This window comes from Microcaecilia unicolor, chromosome 3, assembly GCF_901765095.1.
Source record: "Microcaecilia unicolor chromosome 3, aMicUni1.1, whole genome shotgun sequence".
NCBI classification, from domain to species: Eukaryota; Metazoa; Chordata; class Amphibia; order Gymnophiona; family Siphonopidae; genus Microcaecilia; species Microcaecilia unicolor.
The window spans coordinates 74,657,688-74,677,599 of record NC_044033.1 but is presented as its reverse complement, the minus strand read 5'-3'; the positions used below and the strand labels follow the sequence as shown (position 1 = coordinate 74,677,599).

General features: G+C 43.4%; 1 protein-coding gene across 1 annotated transcript in view; it reads left to right on the top strand.

The window, feature by feature from the left end:
- VASH2 (vasohibin 2) overlaps positions 1–19,912 on the top strand; it is a 95,260-nt gene that overhangs the window by 6,941 nt on the left and 68,407 nt on the right. Inside the window, exons 3-4 of the mRNA XM_030196047.1 lie at positions 9,629–9,717; positions 17,941–17,997. Coding sequence (XP_030051907.1) covers positions 9,629–9,717; positions 17,941–17,997 — 146 coding nt within the window. The remainder of the gene's footprint in view (positions 1–9,628; positions 9,718–17,940; positions 17,998–19,912) is intronic.

Here is a 19,912-nt window from a genome sequence, read left to right as displayed (position 1 = left end):
AGGGAGAAGCAGATGCAGGAAGGTAAGGGGGGCAGGGGGTGGCAGGCAGTGTCTGCCTGAGTGTGGGGGAAGAGCGGGGGCGAAGGCCCGGCCCTAGGTCCTACTCTGTCCCTCAGCAGCCCTGACTAGCAAAATAGTCTGTGAATCTCATGCATGGTCATTGTAAAACACAGAAATATAGAAAAATGAAGGCACGGTTGGGCAGACTGGATAGGCCATATGGTCTTTATCTGCCATCTACTATCCTTTCCCTTAGAGATCCTATGCACTTGTCCCAAACTTTCTTGAATTCAGATAGTCTGTCTCCTCCACCTTTACCAGGAGGCTGTTCCACAAATTCACCACCCTTTCTGTAAAGAAGTATTTGTTCAGGTTGCTCCTGAGAACGTCCTTTCTCACCTGGGCTGGAAGGGATCCCAAAACCCTGCTAGCTGAAGACTTCCTCTGGGCCTTCAAAGGCACCTAGAGCATTCCCAAGCTCCAAGCTAACAGCCCATACACATATGCAAAAGCTGAGCATGCGTTGAGTGCTGCCAGCTTTGGAGGCCTAGAAGAGGTCTTTGGCTGGCGGGTCTTTTGGATCCTTGCCAGCTATAGTAAGGGTGCGCCACTGCTGGGTGGGCCTCTGCCCACTTGAGGCTATGCCACTACCCCAACATGCCTGCCTGTAGGTTGTGTGCAAGTATGTGCCTACTTGTCATAGCATATACCTGTATGTATGGGGGAGGGGTAAAGTTTGAGACATTCCTGTGTATACTGGCATATAAAAATCCAGTATAAAATTCCCTCCTATTGCATCAGGGTCTAGTCTTTCCTGTCTGCAGGGGTGGGGTGGTTGCTGTTAACCTCTTGTTCAAGTGAAGACACACAAGTCAGTCTATTAATTATTACTATGTATGTATGTATCTGCCACAGAGTCCATTTAATTCCTCTGCATCCTGTGGCAGCTGTTCATAAATGACTGATTTGTGGGAATAAATGACATCTGTGGGAAAGAGGAACCCGAACTATAGCTACGTAATGTAAGGCTCCACTTTAGGAGTCACCAACCAGGAAAGGAATCTAGTTGTCATTGTTGATGATACGTTGAAACCCTTTTCTCAGTGTGTGGTGGTGGCTAAGAAAGCAAATAGAATGTAAGGTATTATTAGGAAACGAATGGAAAACAAAAATAAGGATGTTATAATGTCTTTGTACCGCTGCATGGTGCGACCGCACCTTGAATATTGGGTGCAGTTCTGGTCACCGCATCTCAAAAAAGATATAGTGGAATTAGAAAAGGTACAGAGAAAGGTGACAAAAATGATAAAGGGGATGGGACGACTTCCAATGAGGAAAGGCTAAAGCGGCTAGGGCTCTTCAACTTGGAGAAAAGGCGGCTGAGGGGAGATATGATAGAGGTCTATAAAATACTGAGTGGAGTAGAATGGGTAGACGTGAATCGCTTGTTTACGCTTTTCAAAAATACTAGGACTAGGGGGCATGCAAGTAGTAAATTTTAAAATGAAGCTGAGAAAATACTTCTTCATTCAACGTGTATACCATGTCTCATAATCTCCTTATGCTCATTCCTCAATCTCTTCCTCTCCATCCTTCCTACTCCTTACCCCTTCCAATCTCTTCTCCTTTTGCTCATCCTATCTTTGTTTACCTCTCCATGCTCAATTTACATATCCTCAAAACCCCACTACTACTAGGTTTACTATAACTTGTAACATTCTCCTTCAGGACTTTGTAATTCTATTTACTATGTAAGCCGCATTGAACCTGCTATGTGTGGGAAAGCGCGGGTTACAAATGTAATTAATAATAATAATTAAACTCTAGAATTCGTTGCCAGAGAATGTAGTAAAAGCAGTTAGAAGGGTTTAAAAAAGGTTTGGATAGCTTCCTAAAAGAAAAGTCCATAAGCCATTATTAAAATGGACTTGGGGAAAATCCATTGCTAATTTCTAGGATAATCAGCATAAAATGTATTGTTTTGGGATCTTGTCAGATACTTGTAACCTGGATTGGCCACTGCTGGGCTTGATTGACTTTTGGTCTATCCCAGTATGACAATACTTATGTTCTTATGCTTAATATGCTGGGCAGACGTACAAATTCCTTTCATTGTAATTGGTGATGTGATGGTATAAGTGCCTTGGCTTCTGTGGGGACCTTATTGAGCTTGCCCCATTTTATTGAAAGCAGACATTTAGGCAAAGTGACCTTTCTGTGTAAGTGATATACAAATTTGATTCTTTCTTTTGCTCCTTTCCCAGTGGAAACTTGCCTCTACTAAGGTTTATCCCTTATTAACAGCCCTGTGTAGTAGTTTAGCTTTTTTTTTTTTAGTTTAATGTATTCCAGTTAAGGTTTGGTGCTTGTGTAGAGTAATTGGCATTTTAAGATCTGTTACTACCAATTTTCTGTGTAGGGCAGCAGTTGAGTCAGGGCCTGTTTTACTACAAGGTCCCCCCCCCCCCCCCCCCCCCCCCCGTCTATATGGGGAAAAGCTTGGTAGATCAGGCCCTTCACACATGATTACAGGGAATAAGTGTTGCAGTGTGTTGAACTTAGTGTGCTAAAAGATGCAGATTTAAGAGTTAGTGCCGTGGTGTTTAATCCTTGAAATTTATAGGCTTAAGTGTGGTTAGTTTCCTTGTACTTGTTTGCTTGTTTTTGCACCTAAAGTGACTGTAATGTTATGCTAGATTAATGCTTTTGAAATATTTATACTTGTAAGATGTTGAGGAGCAAATATAAAATGACCGTGTTACCCAGGGCTGAAGTTTTCAGTCATCTTGGTGCACAGTTGCTGGGTTTCCCTATGAGGAAAGGCTAAAGCGGCTGGGGCTCTTCAGCTTTGAGAAAAGGTGGCTGAGGGGGAGATATGATAGAGATCTATAAAATAATGAGTGGAGTTGAACGGGTAGATGTGAAGTGTCTGTTTACGCTTTCCAAAAATACTAGGACTAGGGGGCATGCGATGAAGCTACAATGTAGTAAATTTAAAACGAATCAGAGAAAAAGTTTCTTCACTCAACGTGTAATTAAACTCTGGAATTCATTGCCAGAGAATGTGGTAAAGGCGGTTAGCTTAGTGGAGTTTAGTAAAGGTTTGACCGACTTCCTAAAGGAAAAGTCCATAGACCATTATTAAATGGATGGGGAAAATCCACTATTTCTGGGACCATCCATTGCCCCAGGTACAAATAAGTACCTGTATATAATGTGTAAGCCGCATTGAACCTGCTATGAGTGGGAAAGCGCAGGGTACAAATGTAAGAAAAATAAATAAAATAAAAATAAGCAGTATAAAATGTTTGGGAATTTTTTGGGATCTTGCCAGGTATTTGTGACCTGGATTGGCCACTGTTGGAAACAGGATGCTGGGCTTGATGGACCTTTGGTCTTTCCCAGTATGGCAATACTTATGTACTTATGTCTATTACAGGTCAGCATAGGTGCCAACTTCTCAAAATAATGGGGAGGGGGTGCCAGATGCAGCATAAACTACCCCTCTCTGGACCCAATGAGGGAGCTTGCCCAATATTGACAGTGCTCAGCTCCTTCTGCACCCACAGAGCTGGTACATATGCAGGGTTGTTATTGGAAGCTCAGGTATGTTATGTTTGGTACAGTGTCTCAAATGATCTCCGTGCTTGCATTGTTCCAGAGAGGACCTGCTGGAGTTCACAGGATACTACTACTACTACTACTAATAGCATTTATATAGTGCTACCAGACGCACGCAGCGCTGAACACCTGACATAGAGAGACAGTCCCTGCTCAAAGAGCTTACAATCTAGATAAAACAGACAGACAAGACATTACGGGCAAGGGAATTACAGGGTAAAGAGGAACGGGGGAAGAGGGCAAATGAGTAGCGGTTAGGAGCCAAAGGCAGTAGTGAAAAGGTGAGCTTTCAGCATAGATTTAAAAACAGGTAGAGATGGACCTAGACATATGGGTTCAGGAAGACGGTTCCAGGCATAAGTTGCCGCAAGATAAAAGGAACGAAGTCTGGAGTTAGCGGTGGAGGAGTATATGCATTGCCCTATCAAGGTGTTCTTTTTAGATCAGCCTGGAGGTATCTAGTCCGACTGGCACTGTTTTCTGTATCTCTCTGCCATTTGTTAAAACACATCTATTTAAAGATTCATATGACTAAATGTCACTGTTTTTCTTCCTCTTTCGGAGAGCTCCAGAGTGTAGAAGCCTCCCTTCCGTTTTGTTCTGTCCCTCCCTCCTGCACTATCACAGATGGATTTCTCCCCCTTTCCTATATGGTCCAGTCCTTTCATTGTTTTTGCAACAAGGTTTTGTTCTCTGTTTATTTATGTTAACTTAGACTGTAAAGTGTCCTAAAGACTCCCAGAGGGCGGGATAGTAAATAAAAATAAAACTTTGTTTCTGATTACATTGCTTGGTTCATGAGGATCTCCTCTCTGTTTGTATGTTGCACACTTCTATTAGCAGTGCCTAAGGGAAACGTGCTGCTGTACCTTGTTCTGGATCTTCATTTGAGCTTCCTCCCCTGTTCTCCTCACCTTTCAGCAGACCTTACTTGGAGAAGGCAACTTTGGCTGGACTAGTGGTTTCAGTTCTTGGGTTCTCTTGACACAGGGAAACCAGTATCCATCTGATGAAACTCGAGATAAGCCTACTAGATGTCCTAAACCTGAGGCCAATGTCGTAGGTGCAGTATTTTTTTTAACCCACTCCCTATATCTCTTGTTGGACGTGTCCTCGCCAACTGAACTGCAAGCCTTTGCCCTGGCCATCATGTTGTAAGACTCCCCCCGTGCTACAAGAACAGTCTGCTCCTCCTAGCAGCTCCGCCAGATGCACTAAACTTAATGAGTCATTAATGAGCAAGTAGATTACCCTGGCATGCACTAAAGGCTTCTCCGAGCCATTTTCCGATGACGGTAGCAGCTAACAAAAACGGAATGCAGGTGAGCAAATTGTGTAGAAACTCTATTGTAATGAGATGCACTACCGTTTTCCGATTGCCTTAACGCTGGAAAATCTAACGAGAGGTCTGTACCTCTCGTTGGGGCTGCGCGGGATTGAAAACTTCAATAAATGTAACAAAAAAAAATCAGGGGTGGGGGGGGGGAACGTCCAAGTGCTCGTCAGGGACATCCTTTATGGACGTCCTTCACCCGAAACAACGCCCAAGTGCTCGTCAGGGACGTCCTTTATGGACGTTCTTCACTCAAAAAAAATCCCAAAACAACAAAACCCACCCTTAAGCTTTAGAGGTTATTATTAGCGCTCTGCTTCAAAAAAAAAAAAAAAAGACGTCCTTTTTAGACATCCTTCCCCTGCAATAATAAAAACTTCCTTTTTGGACGCCCTTCACTCAGCTGAGAGACCCGGAAGTCTCTGGGCCAATCACAATGCGTTTAGCTAAGCTAAACACACTGTGATTGGCTCAGAGACTTCCGGGTCTCTCAGTTGAATGAAGGACGTCCAAAAAGGAAGTTTTATTATTGCGGGGGGGAGGGAGGACTTTCAAAAAGGACGTCTTTTTGGATGGACGTCTTCAACTGCACTCTCCTTGGATCAAGCCGCATCGGAGCCTTCCTGCAGCAGGCCGTGGAGGGGGTGAGTGGCGTGGCATTTTCCTTTTCGGGCGACACAGGGAGGCGTATTTGGCATGCGCAGAGCAGCCAGCATAACGCTTGGCTGCTCTGTGCATGCTCGACCGGCCGACTGTTTAGCGATGGAATAGAGAATGCAAGTGAGTTACAACGAGCAGCTCATTGGCAATCCCTTTCCTTGATGCATAATTCAGCACAATACTTATAAACAGAGTGTCTGCCACATGGAACTTATCATCCAGTCAAGTCTCAGAAGTCTGTCAAGTGCCAGGCGTGTCCTAAAGGGAAAGCTAATTCAGTTAATACAGAGAAGGACGATGAAAATGATAAAGGGGATGGGACGACTTCTCTGTGAAGAAAGGCTGAAGCATCTAGGGCTCTTCAGCTTGGAGAAAAGACGGCTGAGGGGAGATATGATAGAGGTCTATAAAATAATAAGTGAAGTGAATCAGGTAGACGTGAATTGTTTGTTTACTCTTTCCAAAAATATTAGGACTAGGAGGCATGTGATGAAGCTACAAAGTAGTAAATTTAATACGAATTGGAGAAAAGTTTTCTTCACTCAACATGTATTTAAACTCTGGAATTCGTTGCCAGAGAATGTGGTAAAGGTTGTTAGCTTAGCGGGGTTTAAAAAAAGGTTTGGCCGGCTTCCTAAAGAAAAAGTCCATAGACCATTATTAAATTGACTTGGGGAAAATCCACTGCTTATTTCTGGGATAAGCAGCATAAAATATATTGAACTTTTTCGGGATCTTGCCAGGTATTTGTGACCTGGATTGGCCACTGTTGGAAACAGGATACTGGGCTTGATGGACCTTTGGTCTGTCCCAGTGTGGTAATGCTTATGTACTTATTCACACTACTTTCTGTAAAACCAGACTGCAACCTGAAGAAAAGAGCCGAGTTACATAGGGGCATTACTAACTTTCTAGAACCAGCGATGCATGATGCACACCTTTCTTCACTTGTACACAGGCTCCTACCATTCTGCTGGATCAGTTCCCAGTCAGCCAGCACTTCCCAATGGGAGCTGCTGCCAGGAGGTGGGGAGAAGGGACTGCCTTAGAGATGTTTGTTCTGAAGCATGATGTGTCTTGGAGCTGCTATAGGTATTAATGCATTTTGCATGGAGATGGTTAAAGATTACATCTGGAATTGCTTCATGAAGTACAACACTTCAAACAAATTGTATGTGCTTGCTGGAGAAATTTGCGTTATAACTCAAGAGAGAGGTACAGATCAGATGAAATGCTTTCTCTGATCCCCACCAGGAGAGAGGTTTTTAAAATGCAGATGGCCCATGTCTGGATGTGGTTCTGTGTGTTTTTAGCTGTGCAGTGATGTTTTTGAATGATCCTACATTGAATCTCTAGTACTGAGCCCTGATAGCAGGGTGGCATCTTTAATTGCTTCTTTAATGGGTGGAAGAGTGGCCTAGTGGTTAGGGTGGTGGACTTTGGTCCTGGGGAACTGAGGAACTGAGTTCAATTCCCACTTCAGGCACAGGCAGCACCTTGTGCAAGTCACTTAACCCTCCATTGCCCCAGGTACAAATATAATGTAAATAATATGTAAGCCGCATTGAGCCTGCCATGAGTGGGAAAGCGCGGGGTACACATGTAACAAAAATAAAAAATAAAGTAAAGTGGTGCACTGTGAGAAACATGATGTGTCCTGCTCTGGGCACATATGCAAAGTGATTAAACACCAGGGAGGGATAGTTCTGTCTTGGGCACCTTCTCTTCCTCTCACTGGTACAGAGCTTGATAAAGCAGGCATTGCTGTTTCTGCCATCCGAGTCCCAGTTGCCCATGTGGCTTCATAAGATGTAAAATCCTGACAGATGCCAGTCCGCTTGCTGTACTAAGAAGACACATAGGCTGCAGATGGGGCAGATTAAGAGCAGCGGTGCTAGACACTGGTCTTTGAGGCCTGGTTTTCAGGGTTACCAAGCTCTACCAAGTTCTTAGACCAAATATTTATTCCAAATAAACATAGGTAGTGTTGTAAGTCACCTGGAAGAACCTCTATGTGCCAAGAAATGCCCAACCTTTAGCCCATCTTGGAATTAAATGAAAGGATTCTGGTTTAGCCTATTAGTGTTTATTCCAGTCTCTTCAAAAAGATTGACTTTAACTGAACACCGTTCTCCATATTTAAATGTGTGTAACTGACAATTGTTCCATAAAGGGGGTAATATATACAGTGCATGGAAATTTAGATATCAGTTTTCATAGAGAAACTGTGTTGGCTCATTTTGTGTGTGACAGAGACGTTTGAGGCGCTTTTGTAAGACGCAGGTCCCTAACTGCTGTGTTTCTATGTTCTAGAATCTAGAGCTGCTTCTCTCAGAGAAAAGCTTTGGGCTCTATTTTTGAGGACTTCATTTCCCTGGAGTCCACAGTTTAGTCTGGTCCTTTTTTGAGCTCTTGTTTTTGGTCTCTCACCAGTTTCATTCTGTTAAATGTTATTTGGCCCCAAATGGACGGACAGACCCACATGGACACTCTCAATCCCTTTCTAATTTCTTTCCAATAATTTGTTGGGTTGGAAAGAATGGCGAGACTGTTTGTTTTTTTTTTGTGGGTATTTCTTTAAAGTTACACACACAATGTTAAAACCAATGTTCTAGCTCTTGTTGGTCTTCCTGACTGAACATGGTTTCCAGGTCATCACCAAACCTGAGAGATGGGATGCACACTTTATCTGATCATAGCCTGTGCTGGAGCACTGAGGTGCTCTCATCTGCACCCCCAAAATCACATTTTGGCTGATGGGACAAGATGTACCAACATCTGCTTCTCCTCGTCATTCCATTCCAGCCTTTGGGGATAGGGAAAGGGGCACAATACTGATCTCATTGGGTTTTGGAGGTGAACTGTATGGCCGTAGACTGGCAGTTTCCTTTCCAGGCCAGCGTACATTTTAATTTGACAGTAATAATGTGATGGTGCTGTCTTTACGAGTTGAAGATCTAAATAAAATTCCATGTATTTATCCTCAGGCTATGCCTTAATGTGATTTTAGCTAGCTCATTTTGTTTCTTCCTTCTTGATGAACCAGCATGTGCTTTAACAATGTCAATATTTGTGTAATCTTTTGTGTGGGTGATGTTAGAGGTGTCATAGCTGCAGTGCCAAGGTCAGACACATTTCTTAGCCAAGTGATGGGGATGTGTGACCACCTACCATACTAGGTTATAGCAGTTGAATTGTAAACTGCAGGACAGTGTTTAAACTGACTTTTAGTGTGTGTTTTCTGACACACAAGCCATGTGTAGCAGGCCCTTCTACCTCAAAGAAGCGTTCTGGCCCTGAATCACTCAGAGCTGAGAGTTGCCAGTTGTTCTTTGACATCTTGTGAGGTTGGTAAGTGTGATAAATGAGCAGAATGAAACTTTTTGAGCCTGGTTCAGTTGGAGCTTCTAAATAGAATGTGAGTGCTTTTTTGATGGGATGTGAATAACCCCCCCCCCCCCCAAAAAAAAAAAAACAACAACAAAAAAAACACCGGCCGCCTGACCCCAGGTCAGGTACTACATAAATCCTTTAGGTATTCTTGTTTAATTGTCAGCATGCTGTTATTGTGAAGGTCAAGAATAATTGGGACTTGGGCACTGATTGAATGATTTTTTTTTTCCTCACCCTTTATTCTGTGAAAATGTAAAATTTACATTAATGCAGTTTAGACTAAAGAATTGTTTGGACACTTGTTTAAAGTGGCTCTTTAGCAGCAGTGGGATCCTCAAACAGGCTGCTAACATTTTTAGGCCTTACCTGTTCTTTGGAGGGTTAAAACAATCCTATTCCCTTTCTCCTCATTCAGTTACTGCAGAGGGGAAGTGGATGAGTGAAGTCTGTTCCAAGACAAACCTGGAGGGTGCTTCAAAGAAACCCCCTTCCAATTGCAACCAGCATTTTCCTCACCTTTTTCCTAGCTGTTACCAATTTATGCACAGTTTAGTGATGAGCATTGTGCGTGCTGCCCCTCGCTGTATAAAAATCTTGGTACTTCTCTGTTTTTCTATTTAGCCGCCCATACCAGCAGTGCCAATCTACAGGTCCTCCATGTCTATTCCTGACTGGCTTCAGGCAGTGCAGAGTTACATGAAGATGCTGCAGTATCCTTTTACCATTGCATCCTGCCTCCAACATGCTTATGAAATTAAAAAGAAATTGGTGGCCTCTCCTTTTGGCATTACAGCCTGTCGTTAGCACGGGACAGCTTTTAAATAGTTGAAATTTCCAATACCAGGTACCGGAATGTATTTGAAACTGCAAACCTTTAGTGCAGGATATGATCCTGGACTTTTGAAAGAATTTAATGTAGTGGTTCCCAAATCTACACCTGGAGGCATCCCACCCAAGTCAGGTTTTCAGGATATCCATAATGAATATTCATGAGAGAGATTTGCATATACTGTCTCCCACCTCCTTCAAATCTCTCTCATGAATACTCATTGTGGATATCTTGAAAACCTGACTGGCTGGGGTGCCTCCAGGACCGGGTTTGGGAACCACTGATTAATCACTAAGCTTTATTTTTTTTATATCTCTATTTTAAATTTTCCTGCTTGGCTAAATATGAGACTGTAATGAACCAGGTACAGGAGAATACTTCAGCAGAAAAAAGGCTCTAGGATAAGGAACTCCAGTGCTTGACAAAAGTGTTCATTTATAAAATAGAATGGAGCAGAATGACTAGTAAAACCATCCTGGTTAGTGGCTTGGAGTTGTCCAGTTGGGTTGGTCCTTGGATATACTTTTGCCATTAGGTTTGTTTATATGGTGCCTGGATCCAGACACTGACCAGTAGAGGAATTGGAACTTGAGTCAGATATGAACCAGAAGACAGTTAAACGTCAGGCAGGTAAGTCTAAACAGATCTCTCCAATTTGTACCTAAAGAAGTAGGCAAATTTATAAAGACCATCTCAGCTGTTCTGTGCGTAAACAATGGCAAATATGAAAAAGTTTGTTATGGAGTATGGCTTTTTATAAGGAGGTGTGGCCTAGTTGCTCTTTTAATTAAAAGGTATTTATATATACCTTCCTTCTGGGACATAAAACAGTACCACAAAAAGACAATATATCAAATACATGACCCTTACCCTTACCACCCAAAGCAGTGACCATGTGGAGGGTAATTCTATAATTGGGTGTCCCCTATAGGTACTGGTTAGCATTTATTTTAAGCCTATTCTGTAAAGAGAAGTAGCCCCCCTCCCCCCGATATTCAGCTGCTGGTGGACAGTTTTTTTTAAATTTCTTATTGCTGGTTAAATTAGCCCCCAATATTCGGTGCTAGGCCATGTCTGGGCACCGGCACTGAATATTGAGGGGGTGAAATGTGGGTGAACTGGGTACCAGAACTTTTATGCGGGCCTGGATGAATATAGGGCCAGCACTGATGTAACTTTTTTTTTTGGGGGGTAAAGATTCCCCCAGAACACCCCCCCACCACCACCCGTCCAGGTGGCCCTCCTGGGCCTTCCTGTATCCCTGGTGGTCCAGCAGTGGTCGTTGGGGGCAGGGTAGCAGCTCCGTCTCTATTGGCCCTTGCTGCACCAATCCAGAATGGCTGCCATGACCTCTTGAAGCAGCCATTTTGGAATAGAACTGCAAGGGTGCTATTCTCCTGCCCCCAACCAGCACTTCTGGACCACCAGGGATACAGATAGGCCCAGGGGATATGAGTCTGTGGGCTTGGAGAGAGAAGGAGGGGGCATTGGGACAGGAGAGGCCTCGGGGAACCTTTAAAAAAAAAAGTTATATGGGTGCTGACCCGACATTCAGTGCTGGCATCCGCATAGCTAAGTGGCCTAATTTAGAAATTAGACCACTTAGCTATGCAGGTTGCCAAGCTAGGCTGCTTAGCTATGCGGGTACCAGCACTGAATATTGCTGGCACCTGCATAATCCTGGGCTCCTCCCCAGTGCAGCCTCTGTCCTGCCAACTTATTTTAGTTGGGCGGTCTGTGGGAGTATTCAGTCAGTGGCACTTTCCAGTTAAGTTTCGCTGAATATCCCCACTTAGGCAGTAGGCGGTAGGAAATGATTTAAGCAGGCACGAGGGACTCCTGCCTGCTTAAATCGCTTTGAATATCAGCCCGATGGTGTCTCTTTCTTTAAAGAACACTAGCATAAATGGCTGAAAATGTGCATGTAGCTACAACCTTGTAGCTTGTAAATACCTGTTCCTAGATATTAGCATGTATGCATACAAATGAGAGCATTCTTTAATTTATGGGTGTATCTGCATGCTCCACTCACCAGTGATGTGCACGGCATCAAATTGCGGTGTATACTTTTCTACTAGGTGGTATAATATATGAGGTCATTTACGTGTGCTAGGAACCTGAACATCAAAAATTAGGTCTTTTATGTAAAGGGACACAAGTTGTTCTAATGGAGTGCAATCTTTTGGCTGCAGTTGATTGAGTGGTCCACAAGCTGTTGCACACCTTGTGTGATATTGGCTAACTGGGAATGTTAATTGGTTTAGAGACTTCTTGATAAGTAGAAGTTCTGAAGGAGGGTGTGGAATCTTACCCCTAGAATGTTCAATTTGGAGTTCCACAGGGCTTCCCACTATCGCTCATTCTTGTTAACTTAATGAATCTTTAGTTTTATAGAAGTAGGAGCAAAAGTTTTTCAGTTATGTGGACAATATAGCATTACATATTCCAATACAGGGTATTTCGAGATGCTTTTAATAAAGGGGAGAATTGGGTTACCCTGCTTTGTTTAAAACTAAATAATGACAAGACTAAATTAATATGGATTGACTTGCAGTACGGTACTCCACCCTGTCCAAATTTAAGGATTAGTGGTGTAAAATTGTTGGGTAAAATTGTTGGAATCTTAACGTCTAATAGTACCCCTAAGATTCTTAACTTATGACGCATGTGTCAACACTGTATTTTAAAAATAGCATTTTTAAGGTTGAGACAATTTATGACAAAATTTGTTAATATTTTGTATTCAACCAATAAAAGGGCCCTGTTTACTAAGCCGCGTTATAGGCGCGTTAACATTTTTAACCCGCATTAACCATGTATGCGAGTTAACTGTGTACATAAGTATTGCCGTACTGGGAAATACCAAAGGCCCATCAAGCCCAGCATCCTGTTTCCAACAGTAGCCAATCTAGGTCACAAATACGTGTCAAGATCCCAAAAAAGTACAAAACGCTCTATACTGCTTATCCCAGAAATAGTGGATTTTCCCCAAGTCCATTTAATAATGGTATATGGTCTTTTTTTAGGAAGCCGTCCAAACCTTTTTTAAACTCCTCTAAACTAACTGCCTTTACCACATTCTCTGGCAACGAATTCCAGAGTTTAATTACACGTTGAGTGAAGAAACATTTTCTCCGATTCGTTTTAAATTTACTACATTGTAGCTTCATCGCATGCCCCCTAGTCCTAGTATTTTTGGAAAGCGTGAACAGACGCTTCACATCTACCCGTTCAACTCCACTCATTATTTTATAGACCTCTATCATATCTAGGGTTACCATTTTGTGTCCTCTGAAAAAGAGGACACATGTCACGCCCCCTACCCCGCCCCGCCACGCCTCATGTCCCGCCCCGCCACGCCCCCTTCAGGTCTGGGTTCCGCCCCTATCCCCCCCCCCCCGTCACATAGTCCCCTCCCCCCCATCACATACCCCCCCCCCCTCACTTACTGGTGGTCTAGTAGAGTCTTCTCTTCGGGGCAGGAGCGCTGCCTGCCCTTGCCTGCTGCATCCTCCTCGGTATGGCTGGGGATTCAAAATGGCCACCGAGAGTTGAAGCGGCATCGCGAGAGTTCAACTCTCGGCGGCCATTTTGAATCCCCAGCCAGACCGAGAAAGATGATAGACAGGGGAGGCAGCGCTCCGGGCAGGAAAGAGGGGGCTCTTTCCTGCCCCGAAGACGTCACTAGACCACCAGGGAACATGGTAAGGAAGGGGAGGGGACGGGAGACCAGGTCACCAGACCCACGGCGCCGATCACACGCCCACCGCACGCACGCGCCTGCTCGCACCCGCGCCCACGTTTGTCCAGAAATCCGGACAAACGTGGGCGCGGGCAAAATCCGCCGGACGCCCCGGACATGCCCTCAAAAAGAGGACATGTCCGGGGAAATCCGGACGTATGGTAACCCTAATCATATCTCCCCTCAGCCGCCTTTTCTCCAAGCTGAGGAGCTCTAGCCGCTTTAGCTTTTCCTCATAGGGAAGTCGTCCCATCCCCTTTATCATTTTCGTCGCCCTTCTCTGCACCTTTTCTAATGCCTACAATATCCCTATAGACGCCTACACGGTTAGCGCTTGCTAATTGTAGGCACACTAAAAACACTAACGCGCCTTAGTAAACAGGGCCCTAAGACTATGATTCAAGCTTGTACGAGTCGAATAAACTACTGCAACATTATCTATGTTGGTTGCTCTGACAGGACATGTAAAAGGTTAAGCCATGATTCAGTTAATATCCATCAAGCTTGAAAAACAAGGCTTTTTAGAGATTACTTTCTCCTATCACTAAAGGAGTAAAATACAAAAAGATTTTCTATTGATCTTTCCATATCAAGCAGCAAGGGACTAGAATAATTAATCGCTAGAACAGAGGCAATTAGGCACTTGCATGTCATTTTGTAAATAGTTGAAGACCTATCCTTTTAATTACTCCTGGGGGAATTCTGCACAAAAAGAAAAAAAATTGAAAATTCTGCACACTTTTATTTTTTTTTTTAATTTTTTCTTCTGCAGAATTTCCCCATTTTCTGATGGAGAACTCCAGGAAGATTTGAATGTGCTTGATATCTAGACTCTGAACTACAAGTCTAAAAGTATAATTTTGCTTACTTTAGACTACAGTAATTGTTGGTTGTCAAAGAAAACTGATGAAAAGAATTAAAACGGTACAAATACCTTGGCACGCCTTATTTACTCTGTCCTAGAAGTGACAGAGTTTCTCCCTTGTTGATGGACCTTCAGTGGTTGACAGTGGAGGCAAGAGTTTCCTTCAGGGTGTGCATATTAGTATAAGATCCTTCATGGGTCTGCTCCCACTTATTTGTCAAATTGGGTACAGATGTCCAATAGAAATAGGGGTTTATGTGATAATTTTCGACTACACTTCCTGAGTCCTTGTGGTCTAATATATAAAACTATATTTTCAGCTAGTCTTTTTTATCAAACACCAGCCATTTGGAATTCTATCCCTTTAGCCATTAGGAAGATTCAACATTTTGCTTTTTATTATTTATTTATTGTTTTTTCTTTCAAGGAAAGCTTTATAAACTCTCCTTTTTAAATATATTTTTTAATGTACTATGAAAAAAAAATTTAGACTGAAATAAACTCGTATATTAAGATCTAGCTTCTGCCCCCAGGTATTAAATACTCCCCCTCCTTTTCTCCTGGGGTTCCACCTTCTCTATTTCTCTTACCTTGTGGCCCTTCTCCTGTTTAGTCCCTAGCTTTCTCTAACCCTTCTCCAGGGTATTTTTCTGTGGCAGAATACCTCCACTCCCTAATCCCTCTCCTCCACTCCCTTTTTGTTTACCTGTTCTCTACCTTCTAGCAGCACTTTGCCTTCTAGTTGTTTCATTCTCCTCGTCCTTTCCTATGCTGTCCCATAACTTCCAGCAAGACCCCTGTTCTGTCCATCCCCAAGGTTTCTTCCCCCCTCTTCTTTCATGCAAACTCCCTCTCTCCCTCCTGCGGGTGCCACCTCAAAATGGCAGCGCCTGGTTCATCTTGGAATGCGCTGGGCAGAGCTTGACTACCATATAAGGGAGAAAACTTTCTTATGTGGTAGTTAAGCCTCACTCAATGCATCCAAGGATGCACCAGGCAGGGTGCCGCCATTTTGAGGTGGTGCCCGCAGGAGGAGGGAGTGAGTGCTAGTCCCCCTTCCCATGTTGAGGTTTAAGGGTAGTTGGGGGAGGGGGAGGGGGCGGGTGGGCCCACCACTGGAACATCAGGCTAGCCCTTGGGGTGAGGGGGGGTCTAGTAAGGGTCCCACTGGACCACCAGGTTTTTTTGGTATTGTTAGTAGGGGGGGCTTATATGTTTGGGGGGGGGATGTAGGGAAGTCTGGAGGTCCACTGGACCATCAGGTCTTAGGTTTGACAGATCCGGGCTTAAACCTCTTCTACAGGAGGATTGTGCTTTGAACGCATGCCCAGGCACAATCCTCTGCAGACATCCCCCTATGGTCGGCTAATAATGTGCCTACATTTGCATGTTATTAGCATTAATAATTGGGGAGTTCATTCCCCGCACTGTTCTGGCGGTATTTTTACCACGCTGTTCGGAGCAGCATGGGGGTTCTGAGCATCAGCCCCTCAGATCAGGACAGTATGAGCAAAAATAAAATGACATTATCAGAAGTGAAACATAAAATCATTCCAGTGACCAGTCTCAAAGGGAAAGGTGGGGGTGGGAAGAGGGAAGGAGAACAGAGAGGAAAGATGGGTGGATGATCAGAAAGTGAAAAAGCAGAGGAATTTATAGTTTTTTATAATGTGATTAGGAAATCAGATCTTTACGTCCTTTCTGAAGTACCTTAGTTTTAATATCCAAAGTCTTTTTTTCTTATTATATTAGGGGTCCTTTCATTAAGCTGCAGTAGAAAGTGGCCTTAGTATGCCCTTACATGGGTTTCCCTGGCCTGCTAAGGCCATTTTTACTGCAGCAGTAAAATGGCTGTTTTTTCTATTTTTTTCCCCCAAGTATTTGCCTTTCGCTAATGTCACCATTAATGTGCAGTCATTAAAAACAATTACTGTGTGAGCACTTACCACCACCCATTTTCAGAGATGCCAAGTTACGCAATTCCAGGTTGGAGATTTTGGGACAATTCTGGCTTTGAACTTAACACCCCAAAGCAGTGTGGGATTTGTAGTTCCTGATCCTGCCCACTGATATCAATGTTGCAAGTCCCATAATGCACCAGGATGGGGTGGTCAGAAATCCAGGAGTGTCCCAAAATCTCCAGCCTGCAACTGGGTAACTTGGCATCTCTGCATTTTGTAGGTAATAAGGGCTCATGCGGTAATACTGCACTAATCAGCGCATCTACAGACACGCCCCCTCTAAAAAAATTTTTTAAAGCTTTTTTTTTTTTTTTAGCACATGGGTAGCGTGTGCCAGTTTGGAACTTATAGGATGATTGAGCGCATCCCTCAGTAAGCCCTTTTAAACTGTGAGTAAGCATGTGCTGGGATTTATTGCAGCTTAGTAAAAGGGACCCTTTTTCTTCTCTTACTGCTATAATGTCATTGAGGCATGGTAGGATGACAGCTGTTGAACACTGAATGAGCTGTTCCAAATAAGGACTTCAGGCAGTTGAAGCCATTTAATCTCCTGCTGAGCTGTCATTGTTGCCGGTCAATTCACCTGCTGGCCATTAATCCAAAGCGGTTCTAAATTACTGGGAAATTACAGCATTGTAAATCATCTGAAGAGAGGCAATTTGTCTTAATTGTTGTAACCTCCCCCCCCCCCCCCCCCCCCCCAATGTTTCATGACCGTTCTAGGATTGCATTCATGAGCTGGACTGCGGAATCCATGTTACATGCAGTTACGGTGAAGGAGATGTATAATTTCAGGCTATGTTCCTTTCTTCTGTCTATGGGACAAAGGTTACTGGGGATCCATAAGTTCACTTTGGATTGAGGGAGTCTTTGAGCAAGAGGCCATGTAACTGGAGCAGGATAAACTGTTCCTGTTAATACCAAACATATTTCTAAGATGGTGACAAATGTAATTTGATATGAGCAAACAGCTTGTTAGGTATTTTTGTTGAAATTCTTTGCATGGGGAGCACATACGTGGGTTTAGCCGTGCATGGCAAGACCATACAAGAGCCTTGGTGAAATTTCAGTGAAGTATGTACAGTTTTTCTTTTCCCCTTGATCTAAGTACAGTATGTTATGACATGTTCCAGGGCTTCCTCACAGCTTGGTTTCCCCCATATTCCTACAGAGGTCACGGGTCCATATTTTCCCCATTGCAATTTCTACAGGATCATAGCAGGAGAGAGACTGATTTATGTGTGGTAGATTTGTGTGCCTTGGGGTATTTTTGCAGGCTTTCCTTAATGTTTAGATGACTATTTAGCAGACCAGGAATCATTTCAACTCTTTTTTTTTTTTTTTTTTTTTTGCGAACTTGTTCTGTTTTTATGTTTTTAATTTTTTTGTTTTTAACTTTATGTATGTTTTGTTTGTGTTAAGCAGGGTATAAGTTTTGAAAAAATAAAGTTTGGAGAGAGTACAGTCATACTTGGTGAAGATTTGTTCAGTCTAAATCTATTTTTATTAATGAACTGTTTCCTTAACCAAGCACATATACAATCATACAGGAACCCAGCTTTTTGAAATTAGGAAAACCAGGCCTCTGAGTGGGTAAGTTGACGTCTTCTTGATTAAAAAATGTTTTTCTGCTTTTCAGTTGGTCTATCAAAGCATAAGAAGAATAACCACACAGCAACCAAGATAAATGGAGTTTTAGGATGGGTCTTCCAACACTGGACACTCGTACGCTGGTTTGTTCTCAAGATTGTAAGCTCTTTGAGCAGGGACTGTCTCTCTTTGTTAAATTGTACAGTGCTGCGTAACCCTAGTAGCGCTCTAGAAATGTTAAGTAGTAGTAGTAGTAAGAACAGTATTTAACAATTGCTATATTTGATCAACATCAAATAGCAGATCCCTGAGGTAGGCTGTTATGCTGAAACACTGTCCCCTATTGTGTCTTAGCTGTTTGTTCAAGAGAAGTCTTTATTTAGCAATCGATGTACGAGTGTCCAGTGTTAGAGGAGTTGAAGGATGGGTCTTTATCAAAGCATAATACAATTAAAATAACATTAAAGATATTTTAACCCAATATTTTTTATTGGAAAACAAGCACCAGACTACAAAAATGTCCATAAACATATTTTTAAAAATAGCAAATCATACATACCATGCAAATAAACTACTCACATTCTTTGTTCTGATGTTTGAGGTTGTGATTTCCATAGACCTCCTCTAGTGTTGCATTCGGAATGTGGGCCTAGCAGGGAATTGACTTTCTCACATCTGATATAGATAGAATGAAAATATGTATGCAGCTTCTCTCCATAAATCTTTAGCATTTAGCCTTCTGTTAGTGGTTTTCTATTCTGCCCTTAAATCCCTTTGTTGTCCCAGGTTCAGAAAGGAAACTATATATCTTCAGGATACTCCCCCCACCTCTTGGTGTTATCTGCTAGGAGGCAGATGCATCAAGCAAACATTAAAAAATCTAAATCGTTAAAGTCCCTAACGATTTTAAAAAAACGAAGAATGCACCAAAACAACAAGTCACACATGCTCGGATCGGTATTGAAAAGTACAATGTATTAAAGAATCACAATACACGTCGGTAATCGGCCCCTAAATCATGCGCAGAGCAGCCAAGCGTTATGTTAGCTGCTCTGCGCATGCCACAAACAGTCAAAACACAAGCACATGGCTCCCAAATCAAAACAAAAATAAAAAAAGGGTCGAGAGGGGGCAAAGGCGCTCGTCAGGAGCGTCCTGTATGGCCGTCCTTGCCCCCCCCTCCCGCCCGAGGTCGCCGCTTCCCCCTGCATTATAAATTTAAGCAAAACATACCGTTAGCAGCCCCGGCCCCCCTCCCTTCCTCACTACTCTGTCTCCCCTCAGCTCCGCCTCCCGACATCCTCCGCCCTGTGCCCCGCCCCCTCTTGGGGTCTGTCCGAAGGCGCTGCACGGGCAAGAAGAAAAGCTGATGCCTGTCTTCGCACAGCTTCGGTCGCGCGTCTCTCTCCTCCTGGGCCTGTCCCCGTCTGACGTCAGTAACCTACGTAGGTTACTGACGTCAGACGGGGGCAGGCCCAGGAGGAGAGAGACGCGCAACCGAAGCTGTGCAAAGACAGGGTTGAAGGAAGGGCTTCCAGAGGCAGGGGTTTGAAGACTGCCAACATACTGAGGTGGGAATTAGGAGATTACATTTCCAATTGAGTTTAATTTCAGACTTTCTTCTGTTATTGAAATGCGTGGGCTGTTTTCCAGACAGCAGCAGAGAGACATGGAGTCTGACTTCCTAACGCTATCCCAGAGCCTAAAAAAATGAAGACATCTCTTTGTTACCGCTGGATTTTTCTTCCATGGGGACATTTTGAAGGCTTATTTAAGAAATGTTTTTGAACTCCTTGGGGCTGGTAGAGGCTTCTGTTTATGGAGTGTGCCTTTCAGTTTCCTTTTGACCAATCACAGCGCTTTTAGCTCTGCTAATGCGCTGGGATTGGCTCACAGTTTGTTTGTTTTTTCACTTTAC